Source organism: Acartia tonsa, chromosome 10 (assembly GCF_053477335.1).
Source record: "Acartia tonsa isolate MP-2025a chromosome 10, ASM5347733v1, whole genome shotgun sequence".
Taxonomy (NCBI): Eukaryota; Metazoa; Arthropoda; class Copepoda; order Calanoida; family Acartiidae; genus Acartia; species Acartia tonsa.
In genome coordinates, this window is record NC_137269.1 from 3,829,327 (window position 1) to 3,843,783 (window position 14,457).

The 14,457-nt window shown below is 33.3% G+C and overlaps 1 protein-coding gene across 1 annotated transcript; it reads right to left on the reverse strand.

Moving 5' to 3' along the window:
* Nucleotides 1-1,392: 1,392 nt before the first annotated feature.
* On the reverse strand, nucleotides 1,393-11,906 carry LOC145330469 (tropomyosin-like). Its single transcript, XM_080175102.1, has 10 exons — nucleotides 11,780-11,906; nucleotides 11,000-11,057; nucleotides 10,353-10,421; nucleotides 9,533-9,636; nucleotides 8,877-8,940; nucleotides 6,190-6,276; nucleotides 5,486-5,596; nucleotides 4,836-4,933; nucleotides 3,573-3,635; nucleotides 1,393-1,753 (listed from the first exon to the last, which is right to left on the reverse strand). The coding sequence occupies exons 1-10, from the start codon at nucleotides 11,878-11,880 to the stop codon at nucleotides 1,654-1,656; spliced, it is 855 nt and encodes a 284-aa protein (XP_080031228.1). The 5' UTR covers nucleotides 11,881-11,906; the 3' UTR covers nucleotides 1,393-1,653.
* Between the last annotated feature and the right edge of the window lie 2,551 nt (nucleotides 11,907-14,457).

Below are 14,457 nucleotides of genomic sequence, written 5' to 3' on the forward strand. Positions count from 1 at the left end.
GGTTCTCATTTACACGACAGTGTAGCTTCTTATAAGTCCAGGTTAGGTTTTTAACTATAAAAAAACTATTTTAAAACTGAATTTGTTTGGGGTTTTGCAAATAGAAAAGAAAATAGCATAAAACTACCAACCGTTTCAGTGTTACCGAGATCTTAAGCTTCTCACAGACAGACGGACAGACGAACATAAAGTCATCACTCTACCCTGTAATATAGATAATTTTGTAAATTGAAAAAAATCCCTAAACCTTTAAAACTTCATAAAGGTTTGGTGAATAATAATATTTATTTAAATTTTAAACTAGCAAAATATATATAAAAAAAACATTATTGTCCAATCACCTAAGATTTTTATTTTTATTTTCAGATAGCAGCTACGCCCCTATTTGTTTTCTGGGGCCTTCCTGGAACGGGGGGGGGGGGCGGCCCGGGCGGGGTATATATTTATACAGAGGTGCGCAGAAGAAAGGTTGTATCAAACCCAGCTCATACCAATAACGAAATTAATTCGGGAAAAAATCACGAAACCTATACGTGTTTTTCAGCTGTCGTTGGGGGGCAACACATCAAAAAATTAACGACCTCTCCATTTGCCCCCCAAATATTATTTTAGATTTAATTCCCTTGTTGGTTATACCTTATTCCTGTATCAAACTATCTGGTAAAATTAAGGGGTTGGATATATCCCCCAGGGTCCCAGGCTTCCACACACCTACAGCCCTCTACACCCCCTCTATTACAGAGAAGGTTGGTGTCAAGGTAAAAAATCTCATCCCCCTTAAATTTATGAGGCAAAGCACGGTGCACGCCATTGCTTTTATATAAGGAATTATTTTTTTTTTTAAAAACGCACAACCTCTGAAATTTAACTCAAGAGAGGTTTAGTGATTTTCTAAAATTTACTTCAAATTTGGTCAAATTTAATTATAAATGAAACTTTTTTTAAGGGGAGAGGTGAACACCCCCCCCCCCTCCTCTCCCAAAAAAATGGCCCTGAGTAATATTAAACGAAAAATTAATGAAAACCTCGATTATGATAAAAAAAACCAAATTGAATGGATTTGATGGTAGAAAATTTAACAACTTTTAAGACTTTTATTAATTTTTGATTGGTTGGTTCAATAAGTAGAGTGTCCAAACGTTTCAAGCACTAATTGTAATCTATAGAATTGTAAATTTTGTGTATCATCATCGGGGATGTACAATGTACATCTATTTATTATTTATCTCTGAGATATATTGATTATTATACCAACTTCTAATTTTTAAAATGAAATACTGAAAAAAGAACAATTCTATTTTATAATTTATTGCAAAATAACATAAATTTTTCAACAATTTTCAATTAAAATTTCAAAGTTCAAATGAACAGGCATTTTCTAATATTTTTATAAAAAAAAAAGTTTTTTTTTATTGAGGATTGTCATTTTTTGCCAAAAAGACAATGATAGTCTAAAACAATAACAAATATTAAGCTTTTTTCATTCCACAAGAAAAGTTTTTTTTTAAAATTTGATGCTTAGAAAATAGAAATAAAAACATATATAAAATCAAATGTTACTTGAATGTAATTTTTGGTATTTTTATCATTGGGTTTTGCTATCTTTGACATCAATATTCTTTTTATTTCTTAAAAAAATACCAAGAAATCCATTTACATATGAGCCATTTGGGTAAAGGTTCCATCCAGATCATCAGAGATGGCTTTGATCTTCAGCTTCTCATACAGGGTGTCATCCTCTATTTGGTCAATCCTGGATAGATAGATAATACTGGTTGATAAGTTTAAACACAAAGAGTTTGGAAACATTCTCTGAGTATAAGTATCCAAAGTTTCTAAGTTACAAAACTTGGGGTACCAGTGTAATTTTCATAAATAAATAAATGTCTACAGGGTGTCTTCCTTAATTTGAATAATCCTAAATAGATAGATAGATAATAAAGTATATACATACATACAGGGTGTCATCCTCTATTTGGTCAATCCTGGTTAGGCAGATAATTATTAAATACTAGCATCCAGAGGCTGTAAAGGACAGACAAATAGACTAAATCCAACCCGTGACCTATGTGAAGCTTCATTGAAATGTAGAACTTAATTGGATAAGTAGTTATCGCAACCTTAAGCTAAATACAAAAAAAAAAACTTACTACTTGATATAATAGAACAAAGTTAGAGGGTGCAACTCTGGACGATTCTAGCTAGCTTATAAACGGCTGATAGCACGTATTATGTCCAAATGTACACATACAGGTAATTAAAAGATGATTTAAAAATGTGTAACACTTTCTGTGCATTTTTGGACATTATTTTTTCTAAAAATTTATTTTAGACCTTACAATTTTGTTTATATTGGTTTGCAGCTATAGCTGCATTTGAAAACCAGGGAGGGAGGGAACATTGGACTGTGTATGAAACTATTACCCAAAGTTTAAAAAAAAACGTTTCTTATTCGATGGAACTTTTGGGTCTTTTATAGAATTAGATTGGTAAAGTTAAGTTAGGTGTTCTAACGTTTCTCATAATTGTAATTTTGTGCATCGTTATCGAGGATTTAATTCAATTTATCGGCCATTGTCTTATCCCTTCTGTATTTTGGTTAAAAAAACATATGGTTTTATTCCATCAAAAAATACCCTGAATAATAAATAAGTACATATGTTTTGAAATTCTAAGAGATATAAAACTTCCTAAAATTTTATTGATTTAAAAATTTTTTTTTTGAAAACATTCTTGAAAATTTGCCAAAACTGAATCATTTTATTTGCTGACTTTTCATATTTAAAACATTCATTACATTTCATGAAATTTTATTTTTTTTGAAATTAGTTTTTAATAATTAATTTTGTACCAAGGAAGTCTAAGCTTTTTTGTTTTAGGGGGTAAAATGAGTAGTTCCAAAGGTTTTTAAAGGAAAGAATCTAATGTATTTAAAAAAAACTTTGATTGGGTTAAAAGAAGGTTTTCAAGGTTTGATGGGGTAAGCATCCCTTTATATTATCTTTTCATAATTTGACGACAATTTTTCTCCTGTCAATATATCCACGTCTTCTATATCCATTGTTAGACTTTACTTAGAATTTTTGGGGGCTAAATTGAATGTGTCATGTCTATCTAAATTCTGGGCAGTCATACAAATTTTTTATTAAAAATATTTTTCCGCTCTTTAAAAATTTCCATATGTTTTTAATACATTAGTAGCGAAGCTACTCTACAACGTACATGTGTCCTTCTGGTAAGTTAGAATAACATCAACACTTTGCAGGGAAGGAGGGTATCATACACTGTAAATTACACTGGTACTAAAAGTTATAGTAGTAATTACACTTAAACGTTGCGCATTTGTTCCCAATTTTGATTAATTACATACCAGTTGCGTCCAATCCTTTTGACCAAAGGAAAGGATAATTTAATTTTATTATTAGGGATATTATACATCAATTTATCGTCCATTGTCTAATCCCTTAAGATCTCTGTCATTTAAATTCTTTTAGATGCGAGGACACTCTTTTCTTTCTTTTCCGTCGGTCCATCGGGGCCAACAAAACTACATGATACATAGCTATTCTTACCTAATATTAAGTCGTTGGATGTTCATTTCTGAATTTTCAGCCATGGTTTCTGCTTCTTTTAATCTTAATAAATAATTTAGGTAAGGTTAGATTATGTTAGTTATTTTAATGGATTTATTATTACTTGAATCCTACACCAGATTATCATGTACTCTAATACAGAGAATCTTGGTCTAAAATAGCGTTCTCCCCATACCCCATTTATCCCATCCAGTCCCTTCTACAGGGTGTCCCTAGTAATCTGTTTGTTTTAAAACGCTTATTACTCCCTTAATATTTGAGCTATCTTAGTAAAATAAAAATTATTTGATAGCCTACTACTGACCATTTTATGGGGTAATGATGTAAAATCCACAAAATAAACAGGAAATGATCTACGAGGAATTACATAAGAGGTTCATTTTATCAAATTTAGACTAGACCACAAGAAAATATTTGCTTTGTGAACTTTAGGATTAGTTAAGGTCCAAACGGCTGGTCAATCAGACTTTCTAAGCACAAAAATAGAACAGACTTGACATAAAATACCAGAAATTCTGAATATTCAAGAATCTGAAGAGTAATATAAGTGAACAATATGTAAAAATAGGCATAATATTGATCTTCTTTGTTAATTTTTCATGTGAACTCGATTCAAATGCACACAAGAACCTGAATATACTAGATTTTTTAATTAGACTACAATGCCAGTTCTTATAATGTCTGGAGTAAGTCTTTGTGATCCACCGTTTGACCACCAGATACTTTTAAAGTTACCTAAGTCATATTTTTCTTGTGGATTAGTCATATATTCACTAAAATCAGCCTGTTATGTATTACCTTGTAGATTTTTTTCTTTTAACTTTGCGGATTTTTCATCACTATATCATTAAATAGTCGGTAGTAAGCTGCCAAATACTTTTTATTTTACTAAGATAGCTTAAATATTAATTAAGGGAGTAATAAGTGTTTAAAAAAAACAGTTTACGAGGGACACCCTGTAGTGGATGAACGAACTGGCCATTAAGAGATGTCCATGTTAGCAACCTAAATTGACGACAATTTTCACCTGTCATAATATCCTTATATTAAAGTAACAGGATATGTGTTTGTTTGTTTGTCTTTTTGTTTGTACCAACGGATCTCGCTAACCGCTGAACCGATCGGGTTCTGCTTATTTTACGTTAGAACTTGAACGCAACATAGAAATGTTACGTATTGTTAAGAAAAAGTAGCCGCCAGTATATGTATATAGAATGTCTATCTATCTATCTATCTATCTACCTTTTCATAAGTTCTCTAATCTGTTTCTGATATGCCTCTTCTCTCGCCATTGCCCTCTCCTCACTAACTTCCAGCTGTTGAAGGTTTTGACCAACAATCTAAAATAAATCAGGTAGTGAGAGGAAATTGGATTAAAATTACACTGGTACCCAAAGTTTTAGAATAATGCATAATCATTGGTTGGTTTGTTCAAACTTTTTTACTCATGATTTTAAACCTCTGAATGGGTTAAATGGTCTTGGGCGTGTATTTTAATTTATCGTCTTATCCCTTAGGGTCCCTGAAAAGAGTTGAATATTCCATCCCATTAGTTTGGGTAGGGCTGGTCATTGTGTAATATTGTATCACTATTATATTCTTTAAGTTAGAGGGGATACCCAAACATTTTATTTTTTTATTTATGTTTTTGGGTGGTAATAAAAATTTGTAAAGGAAGGGTTAAAGTTAGAAAAGGAAGGTGTAGGTAAAACAATTTATCCTTTTAAATATTTACCTTCCTTCCCCTCCCCCTTCTCATACATATTAGGACTCAATAAATACAACCTAACCCTGCCAGGCTTCCTAGTATTCTATGCCTATTATAACCTAACCTTACAACTAAACTGTTTTTTATCTATTGTCTTACAAGATATGCAGGATACAAAAAGTACCTTGAGCTCCTCTTCTAGTTCAGCGATTTTCTTTTCCTCCAGTTCCGCTCTCTCAGTGGCGCGTGCGCACTCAGACTCCAGGTTCGTGTGTTTCCGGTAAATGTCGTCGTACTAGAAGGAAATATTAGTTCCAATTTTGTTTGCCAGGTGGTATTAATAAAATTTGAATTCTGTGTTTGTTATTAAATTTACAAGTTCCTAAAGGCCACGGTTTAAAAAGAAGTTTCATTACTGTTTGCTGAAGGAGTTTATAGTGCCTAATAAAAAATGATGTCATACAATACAAATAACCAATGATAGGCCAATTATATATTGTAATTGACCAATATGGTAAATTGTATACTAGACTATCATTGTTCATTTGTATTATATTACGTCATTTTTTTAATTAGGCACTATAAGTTGCTTCATTCTGACTCCCAATAAATTGTGCTAATTACCAAGGATCATTAAGAAATTGTACATAATCCTAATATCTGTTTACATCCCTGTACTTGTTAATATACTATGAAAAATCATGTATTGCATCGTATTACAGACAGTTTTCCACGTATATTAAAACAATCCATAAAATTTATACCAGTTTTGTTAGACCAGGTCTTCTGCCCTTCGGGACTAACAGAACTGTTACTAATTAAATAATTTTCACTTTAATATCCGCAGAAAGCTGTATAAAATACGATGCAATAAATTACTATACTAACCTTTCTTTCAGAGTCAGCTAGAATAATCTTGGCATCCTTGAGTTGACTCTCAATACCATCAATATCTTCTTCATTAGTAGATATTTCCTAAAAAACAAGGATGACAACATCCATAAAAGCGAAGCTGTGAAACTGTAGGACAATCGGACATTAACACTTGTATGGTGTCAGAACTGAAAACCATTTTAAAAATGCATAAGAGTCGAAGCAAAATTGTAAGTAAATTTGTTGCTTAATACAGGATAATTTTTATGAACATACTTCCATTTTTAGGACTTGATTAAAGAGTTGCTTCGCTTATAATATTGTACTTTGTTGTCTCAGGAATCAGTATATCAAAAATCAGATCAATCGGATAATTAAAAAGTTAAAAAATTCAACATGTTTAAAATGGACGTACGGACATTCTGGTAGTGATTATAGAGTTGCTACGCTTTCTAAATCGTACCTAACTACTACAGGAATCACCATGCAAAGTTTAAAATTCTATCATGCCTTAATTAACGAAAAAGCTATCCGTAATGGACGGACCGACCCTAATTATAGAAAAGCTTCGCTTTTAAGAAGTATTAACATAACAGGAAGGAAGGAAGGACACATTGGACAATATATTATGCTGGTATCCAAAGTTTTATTAAATGTTCTCTTATTGAATGGTTGGATACACCTAGCATTGTACAAACTATTCAACCAATAATTTTAAACTACAAAATTTGGTGGTTTTGTGGATTTACATCACTTTATCTTCCATTGACTTATCCCTTTAAATCCCTGATATTTACTTAATTTCATTGTCTTTTGTTTATTTTTAAAAGCGAAGCTTTTCTATAATTATGGTCGGTCCGTCCGTCCGTACGTCCGTCCGTAACGGATAGCTTTTTTCGTTAATTTAGGCATGTTAGAATTGTCCTATCGATTTCAAACTTTGCATGGTGATTCCTTTAGTAGTCAGGTACGATTTATAAAGCGTAGCAACTCTATAATCATTACAACCAGAATGTCCGTACGTTCATTTTAAACATGTCGATTTCTTTTACTTTTTTAACAACAAATTTTTATGTGATCTAATCATCCGATTGATCTGATTTTTGGTACATTAATTTCTGCAACAACAAAGTAGCATTCAAATCCTAAAAATGTAAGTTTGTCCATAAACATTATACTGTATCCAGCAGTTTTTCAACAAATTTACTTACAAGTTTGGTTCGACTCTTATACATTTATATTTTGATTATTCAGTTCTGACACTATACAAGTGTTAATGTCTGTTTGTCCTACCGTTTCAGAGCTTCGCTTTTATGGATGTTATCATCCTTGTAAAATATGAAAGCATGACCAAAAAACTGACAGACCAAGTAGATTATATACTGAATGCATAATGGTGCAGGGAATTCTCAAAAAAAATATTTGTATATCTTAAATAGCAGTTGATAAAATCACATTATTATATAGCATTACAGATGGATGGACTGACGGACGGACAGACAAAATAATTTCATAAGCATTAATTCATGTTTTTCGACTAACAAAAAAAGTAGATTTTATACTGGATGCATTTGGTACAGGGAATTATCAAAAATATTATTGGTATCTATAATACAAAGTAGAACGATGTCTGTCTGTTTGTGTATTTGTCTGTTTGTTTGTAGGATCTCGCTAACCGCTGAACCGATCGGGTTCTCCTTTACAGGGTAGCTTCTCATAGTTCCCAGGAAGGTTTATAACTATTTTCTTGGGGGGTGGGACACCCCTAACCCTAGTGTGGTCGACTACCCCGCCCCCCCCAAAAAAAAATCCCCCCCCAAAAAAAATTTTTCTTTTTTATTTTAAATCTAAAATACGAAAAATTGGTTTGATCAAACCTCTTGGGGCAAAGCCCCTAGAGGCTAGGGGCGAAGCCGCTAGTATCTTAAATAGCAGTTGATAAAATCACATTATTATATAGCATTACAGATGGATGGACTGACGGACGGACAGACAGAATAATTTAATAAACCTTTATTAATGTTTTTCGACCAACAAAAAGTAACTTACATACTGGATGCATTTGGTACAAAAATCAGCTGTCTAACTTACATAACAGCCGAAAAAATCACACTTCTCCAATAGCATTACAGATGGATAGACTGACAGACAGAATAAATTAATAAACATTTTTTCATGTTTTTCGACCAACAAACAAAAGTAAATTCATATTGGTACAGGGAATTCTCAAAAAATTATTATTTGTATATCCTAAATAGCAGTTGATAAAATCACATTATTATATAGCATTACAGATGGATGGACTGACGGACGGACAGACAGAATAAATTAATAAACATTTATTCATGTTTTTAGACCAACAAAAAAAGTATATTATATACTGGATGCATTTGGTACGGGGAGCCTTCGACAAAAAATCAGCTGTCTAACTTAAATAACAGCCGAAAAAATAACACTTCCCCAATAGCATTACAGATGGATAGACTGACAGACAGAATAAATTGATAAACATTTTTTCATGTTTTTCGACCAACAAACAAAAGTAAATTCATATTGATACAGGGAATTCTAAAAAAATTATTATTTGTATATCTTAATTAGCAGCCGAGAATATCACATTATAATATAGCATCACAGACGTATGGACGGGCAGACAGACGTGCAGGGACAAGGGATAGTTAATCTGAGGTAATAATATAAACCTGTTCTATATGATTTTTCATTTTAATCTGTTCATCTGCTCGGATGGAAGCTCTTAGGAGATCACTAAAAACATATATTATGTCAATCTATCTATTCATTTATTTATCTAATAGCGGCTACGCCCCTAGAGGCCTCTAGTGGCACTTTAAATGTTTTTGTTTGTTAAAGTCTCTACGATAATTCTTTACATTACGATTTTTTTGTGATTTTCTTGGGAGAGTGGTGGTACCCTCCCCCAAAATAGTTATAAACCTTCCCGGGACCCATGAGAATCTACCCTGTTAAAAAGAACCCGATCGGTTCAGCGGTTACCTGTTACTGTTACTTTAGTATAAGGATATTAATCTATTCATTTGCTTATCAATATATTTATTTATCTTTTTATGTGTCTTTCAATCAATCTATCTTTCTTTTTATATATCTCTATCTTTTTAGCTAGCTATCTATCTTTTATCTATTGATTTTTATACTTATCTATCTATAATATGATGACAGAATTATTAGTCTATGTTTCTATCTATCTAAAACGTCCAAACTTTTTTTCTGGTAATATCCCTCTCAAAAACTTCTGGTGTAATTTTTTTTTTATGGTGGCTGGGGATAAAATATTTCTGAAATTGGACGTCCCTACATCTATCTATCTATCTGCATATACCTGATGGCCGTGGCAAGCCTGTTTTCCCTCTTCTCAGCCTCGTCCTCCTTCAGAAGGATCGCACGGGACAAAGAGTTCACGTCCTGTTCAGCACTGCTGGCTACCTGGATATATATATAGATAGATATATGGATAGATGGTTAGATGCATTCAGGGGCGTCCAAGCATTTTTTATTTAGGGGGGTAAAATTTTTTTGTGGCGGGGGAAATTTTTTTTTTGGGGGGGGGGAGGGGGTAAAATGGCGTGCGAAGCGCGGCGCAAATTTTTGTTACCCCCCCCCCTAAATTTTTACCCCGGGGTAAAATTTGCTTGGTGGGGTTAATAAAAATTTGCGCGCCATTTTACCCCCCAAATGAAAAAGCTTACCCCTACCCGCAAGGTAGGGGTAAATTTTACATGGGGGGGGGGGAGTTAAAATGAAAAATATTTTGGGGGTGCATACGTTTCGGATAGAATCCTGCGGGACAGAGAGTTGACGTCCTGTTTAGCATTGCTGGCTACTTGGACATTTAGATAGGTGTATAGATAGATAGATAGAATCCTGCGGGACAAAGAGTTGCTCACTACCTGGACACATAGATAGATGGATATTGGATAATGATATATGGATAGATAGATAGAATCCTACATGACAGAGAGTTCACATCCTGCCCAGCATTAATGGCTACCTATAGATAGATAGATATGGTCGATATGGCCCTACTCTTAAGTGAATCTTTTTATAGGTCCTTTGATGGTGTTAGGCTTTTTTTCTGATATAGAGTCCTTAGGTACTAGTGACGCAGTAGCTAGTAATTAGAAAAAATATACAAATCTAACCTTTTCTTTTTCTTCTAGCTGGATGGTGGCATTGAAGAGATCCTCGTTTATAGCATCAAATTGAGATTCCTAAAACAATCAAGAATAAATATTTCCATAAAAAGCATAGCAAAACCAGGTTTTCTTTACAATGTTGCAAAAGATTTTTTTGAGGGGGGGGGAATGGGTTATGGAAAGTTAAAATTTAATGGGGGAACAAAATAGTTTAGGGTGTATAATAACCTCCCTTCATTTAAATTTCTTATTTTTGTGGGATTTAAGTGGCAAGTTCTGTAATTGTTATAAACGAAGAAAATAATATGATTATCCTCCCCCCTCACGTTACTAAATGGGAAACACGAAGCTAATTAAAGTGCCTTTAAAAAATGATGTCATACTGGCCTACAATTAGTCAATTAAAATGTATACTGGATTGCCATTGGTAATGTAGTCTATGTATCGGCCTATCATTGGTCATTTGTATTATAAGAACTTGAACTTTAACAAAAAACCTAATGAACCAAATTCAATAAAAGTCCTCAAAGTTGTTAAGCCTACGAATAAGAAAATGTTATTATAAAACTTTGGGGACTTGTGTAATGAACAGCCTAATGTTCCCACAATCCATGTAGAAAATTAAGCAAGCCATTCATGAGATCTTTACTAACCTTGGCTCCAAACTTTTTGGTGATATGTTTCAGCTCTTCCTCAATCTTGTCTGCATTGCTAAATAATTATCTTTATGATAAACTAGCTCTAATGATTTCAAACTTTATTTGAGACTCATAAAATTTGTGAAAATTTTTTTTGCATTAATCAAAAGGATGATAATATCCATAACAAGCGAAGCATTATAAAATACGAATGAATCAAAAAGGACAAAGTAAGTTATAAATGATTTAGTGGTTGCCAAAGTTAGCATGTTTCATGACCGACATACCGACGGACCAAGTTAACTAAATAGATGCTTATTGGTACAGTGAATCTTCACAAAAAAAACTTTTATTCGTCTATCTTGTAAAATGGCCAAGAAAATTTGCCATAGTCTTACAGACAGACAAACAGGCAGATAAAATAAATTATAGAGTAGCTTCAATAACATTTTTATGGGCTACAAGACAAAATCTATGTTTATCTACCAACCTGGCTATATATCTACCTTTTACTGTCTATCTACGTATCTATCTATCCTCCAGTCTATCTATTTTTGTATTTATCTTCCTCAGTCTATCCATCTATCTATCTTTCCTCCTTGCTATCTATCTATCTACCTGGCTAGGTATCTATCTACTTCTATCTAACTATCTACCCTTCTTGCTATCCTTGCTATCAGCTTCACCATATATCTATCTACCTACTGACCTAGCTATCTACCTATCTACCTATCTACCAAGCAATGTATCTATCCAGTTCTATCTATCTATTCTCCTTACTGTCTATCTATCTACCTGGCAGCTTGCATAGCGATGGCATCAAATTTATCCGCCCTGCGTGTGGCCTCGTCCGTTTCTGTGGTCAACTTAACCATCTTCTTTTTTATAGCATCCATTTCTAAAGTTTTTTTCTATTCCTTCTGAAATTTAACAAATAACATTCTCTGGGATATAGGGAAGGGGCAATGGATTTGAAATTTATTATGTTGGCTTTCATGAGTACTGGTAATAGTGCAACTTTTCTTATTTTGGCTAATTTTAAAGACTTTGGGGGCTAGCGCACATAATGCCGCTAAATATGTTCTGCTGATAGCAGACTAATCTCTACAAAACTAATCAATATAAAATACAAGCAGAAAACAAAATTCTAGAGTGTTAATCCTTATATAAAAGTAACTTGATGTCTGTCTATGTGTCTGCGAGATGGTTTTACTTTACAGTGGAGCTTTTTTTTGGCACAGAGAAGATTTATTACTATTTTAAGGTCCCAAGAGAAATCACGCCTTGATTTTTTTCTTTTCCTTGAAAACTGAATTGAAATAAAGTGTCGACTTAACCCCTTACTAAATTGTCACTAGTGGATACTAGAGTTTTACTAAAATTAGATATTATATAATTTATCATAGTAATTCCTAAAAAAATAATACTGTTTATTCCACTTAACATATCCTAAAAAAACCTTTCTACCTTGACACCCCTCTTGGCTGTTTTAGGGGGGTGTAGAGGCCCGAGGAGTGTCGGTATTTGCAGAAGAGTTGTCGTCAATTTATTTGCCAACAGCAAACTCGTTTAGTGGTCAGTTCATTCAAGCAGAATGGATGGGATAAAGGGGATTGTAGTAAAAAATCATTATTTTATCTTGCTGCTCGTTTCAGCCTTCAAGATGAAAATCTGGTGTAAGATCCAAGTGATAATATATCCATTCATATTTAATAGATTAACGTAAGTTGTAGTATCTTTTTCGAAATTAGGTTTGAGAATGTATTTTTAAAAATTTTGAGGGGGGTAAAATTTAGGGTTTCATAGTTTAAGGGGGAGGAGGGGGGCTATTTAACCCTTTACTCTCACCAATAAATATCTATGCCCCTGTAGAGATTTTTTTTAAGGTAAGAGGAAAATAAATTTCCCTTAGACGTCATAATAAGACTTTCATATTTTTATTTTTATTGCAATAAAATACAGGGTACTAAAGGAATAAGACAAAAGTTAATAATAAAAGTGGAAACTTTTCTTTTTATTTTTGTTTAAGGGGGTATAGTGGGAATTAACCATTCTCTCAAAAAGTAAAAAGTAGTGGGTAGAATTTTCAATATCTTTTACTATGACGCCTTCGGAGGATCAAAAACACACCTACACAAATAAGTTACACGCATTACTAAAGGCTAGCGGCTGAGCCACATGTTAAAGCTTTATAGCTTACTAACGGCACTTTCTTTTTTAGGGGCTTCCCCAAAAATATAGTTATAAACCTTCCCAAGACCTATGAGAAGCTATATTGCAAAGGAAAACCATATCGGTACAGTATTTTACGAGATCTTTTGGTACACACACACAGAGATCCTGTTACTTTTATATATAACTAATGAATAATAATAATCATGGTCAGGATATGAAACAGATACTGACTTTTAACTTTGAGATATTTACCTGGATTCTCAGGAGAGAAAAACTATTGGGAGTCAGCACATTTTTTTTATATATGTCACAGACTAAATAGATATTAGATATGAATTTCAACACAGACAGGGAGGGAGGGGATATTGGACTGAAAATTACACTAGTACCCAAATTTTTATAGCCACATTTTGTTAATCGTTGGCTAAAAACTTTGGGTACTTTCATAGAAAACTTTAGTTTGTTGGTTTTAAACGTTCAAACTTTTCTACCATTCATTTCATTTATTTTCATTGGAGATGTAAAGTAATTTATTGTCAATTGTCTTATCCTTTAATATACCTAACTTTTAACAATAGCAAAAATAATATCATACTCACCTTTGAAAACTAGGTTGGCCGTTGCAAAATCTGAAAATACAAATTATAACTATTTTATAAACCTGCGAAAGTTTTAAAACCGCAGTATACAGGGTGCGACACATAAATCCGGACTTAAAAACTGAGAGGCATAATAGGTATTTGACTATTAGATTATTCAAAAAAATGGCTGCCAGTCTCATTCACCGCCTCTGCCCGCTTCCTCAACCGCCAGCAGGCCCAGGTCAAAATGTACCTGTCCAAGCTGGCAAAGTTCTCCTTGATAGTGGCAATGAGGGAGGTTTTTGTGATATGGGCATGTCTATTGGTGCATGCTTTTAAGTAGCTATAGGCCCAAAAGTCCATTGAATTAAGATCAGGCTGCTGGGAGGCCATATTTCCTTAGGAATGTGAGTAACCGCAGGGTCCAAATTAATCCAACTTTCAAGCTACCCTTAGACATGGAGGCTCTTATTTGGACCACAGTTAAGCTATAACAACGTTTTTTTACCTTTTTGAAAATGGCATGACGATTCAGCTGGAATTGTCAGCGCAATTCATTGTCTAAACTGAGTTTTAAAGTTCCATATGGGTCCCTGAAATCGAGAACCGAGAACTATTCACAAATTTTCACGTTTTTTTTGCGTTTTTGACATCTTAAAATCTGCCACGTTTCACTTTGCTGGAGTACTACGGCCAAGCCATTTCAGATAGAGAGCT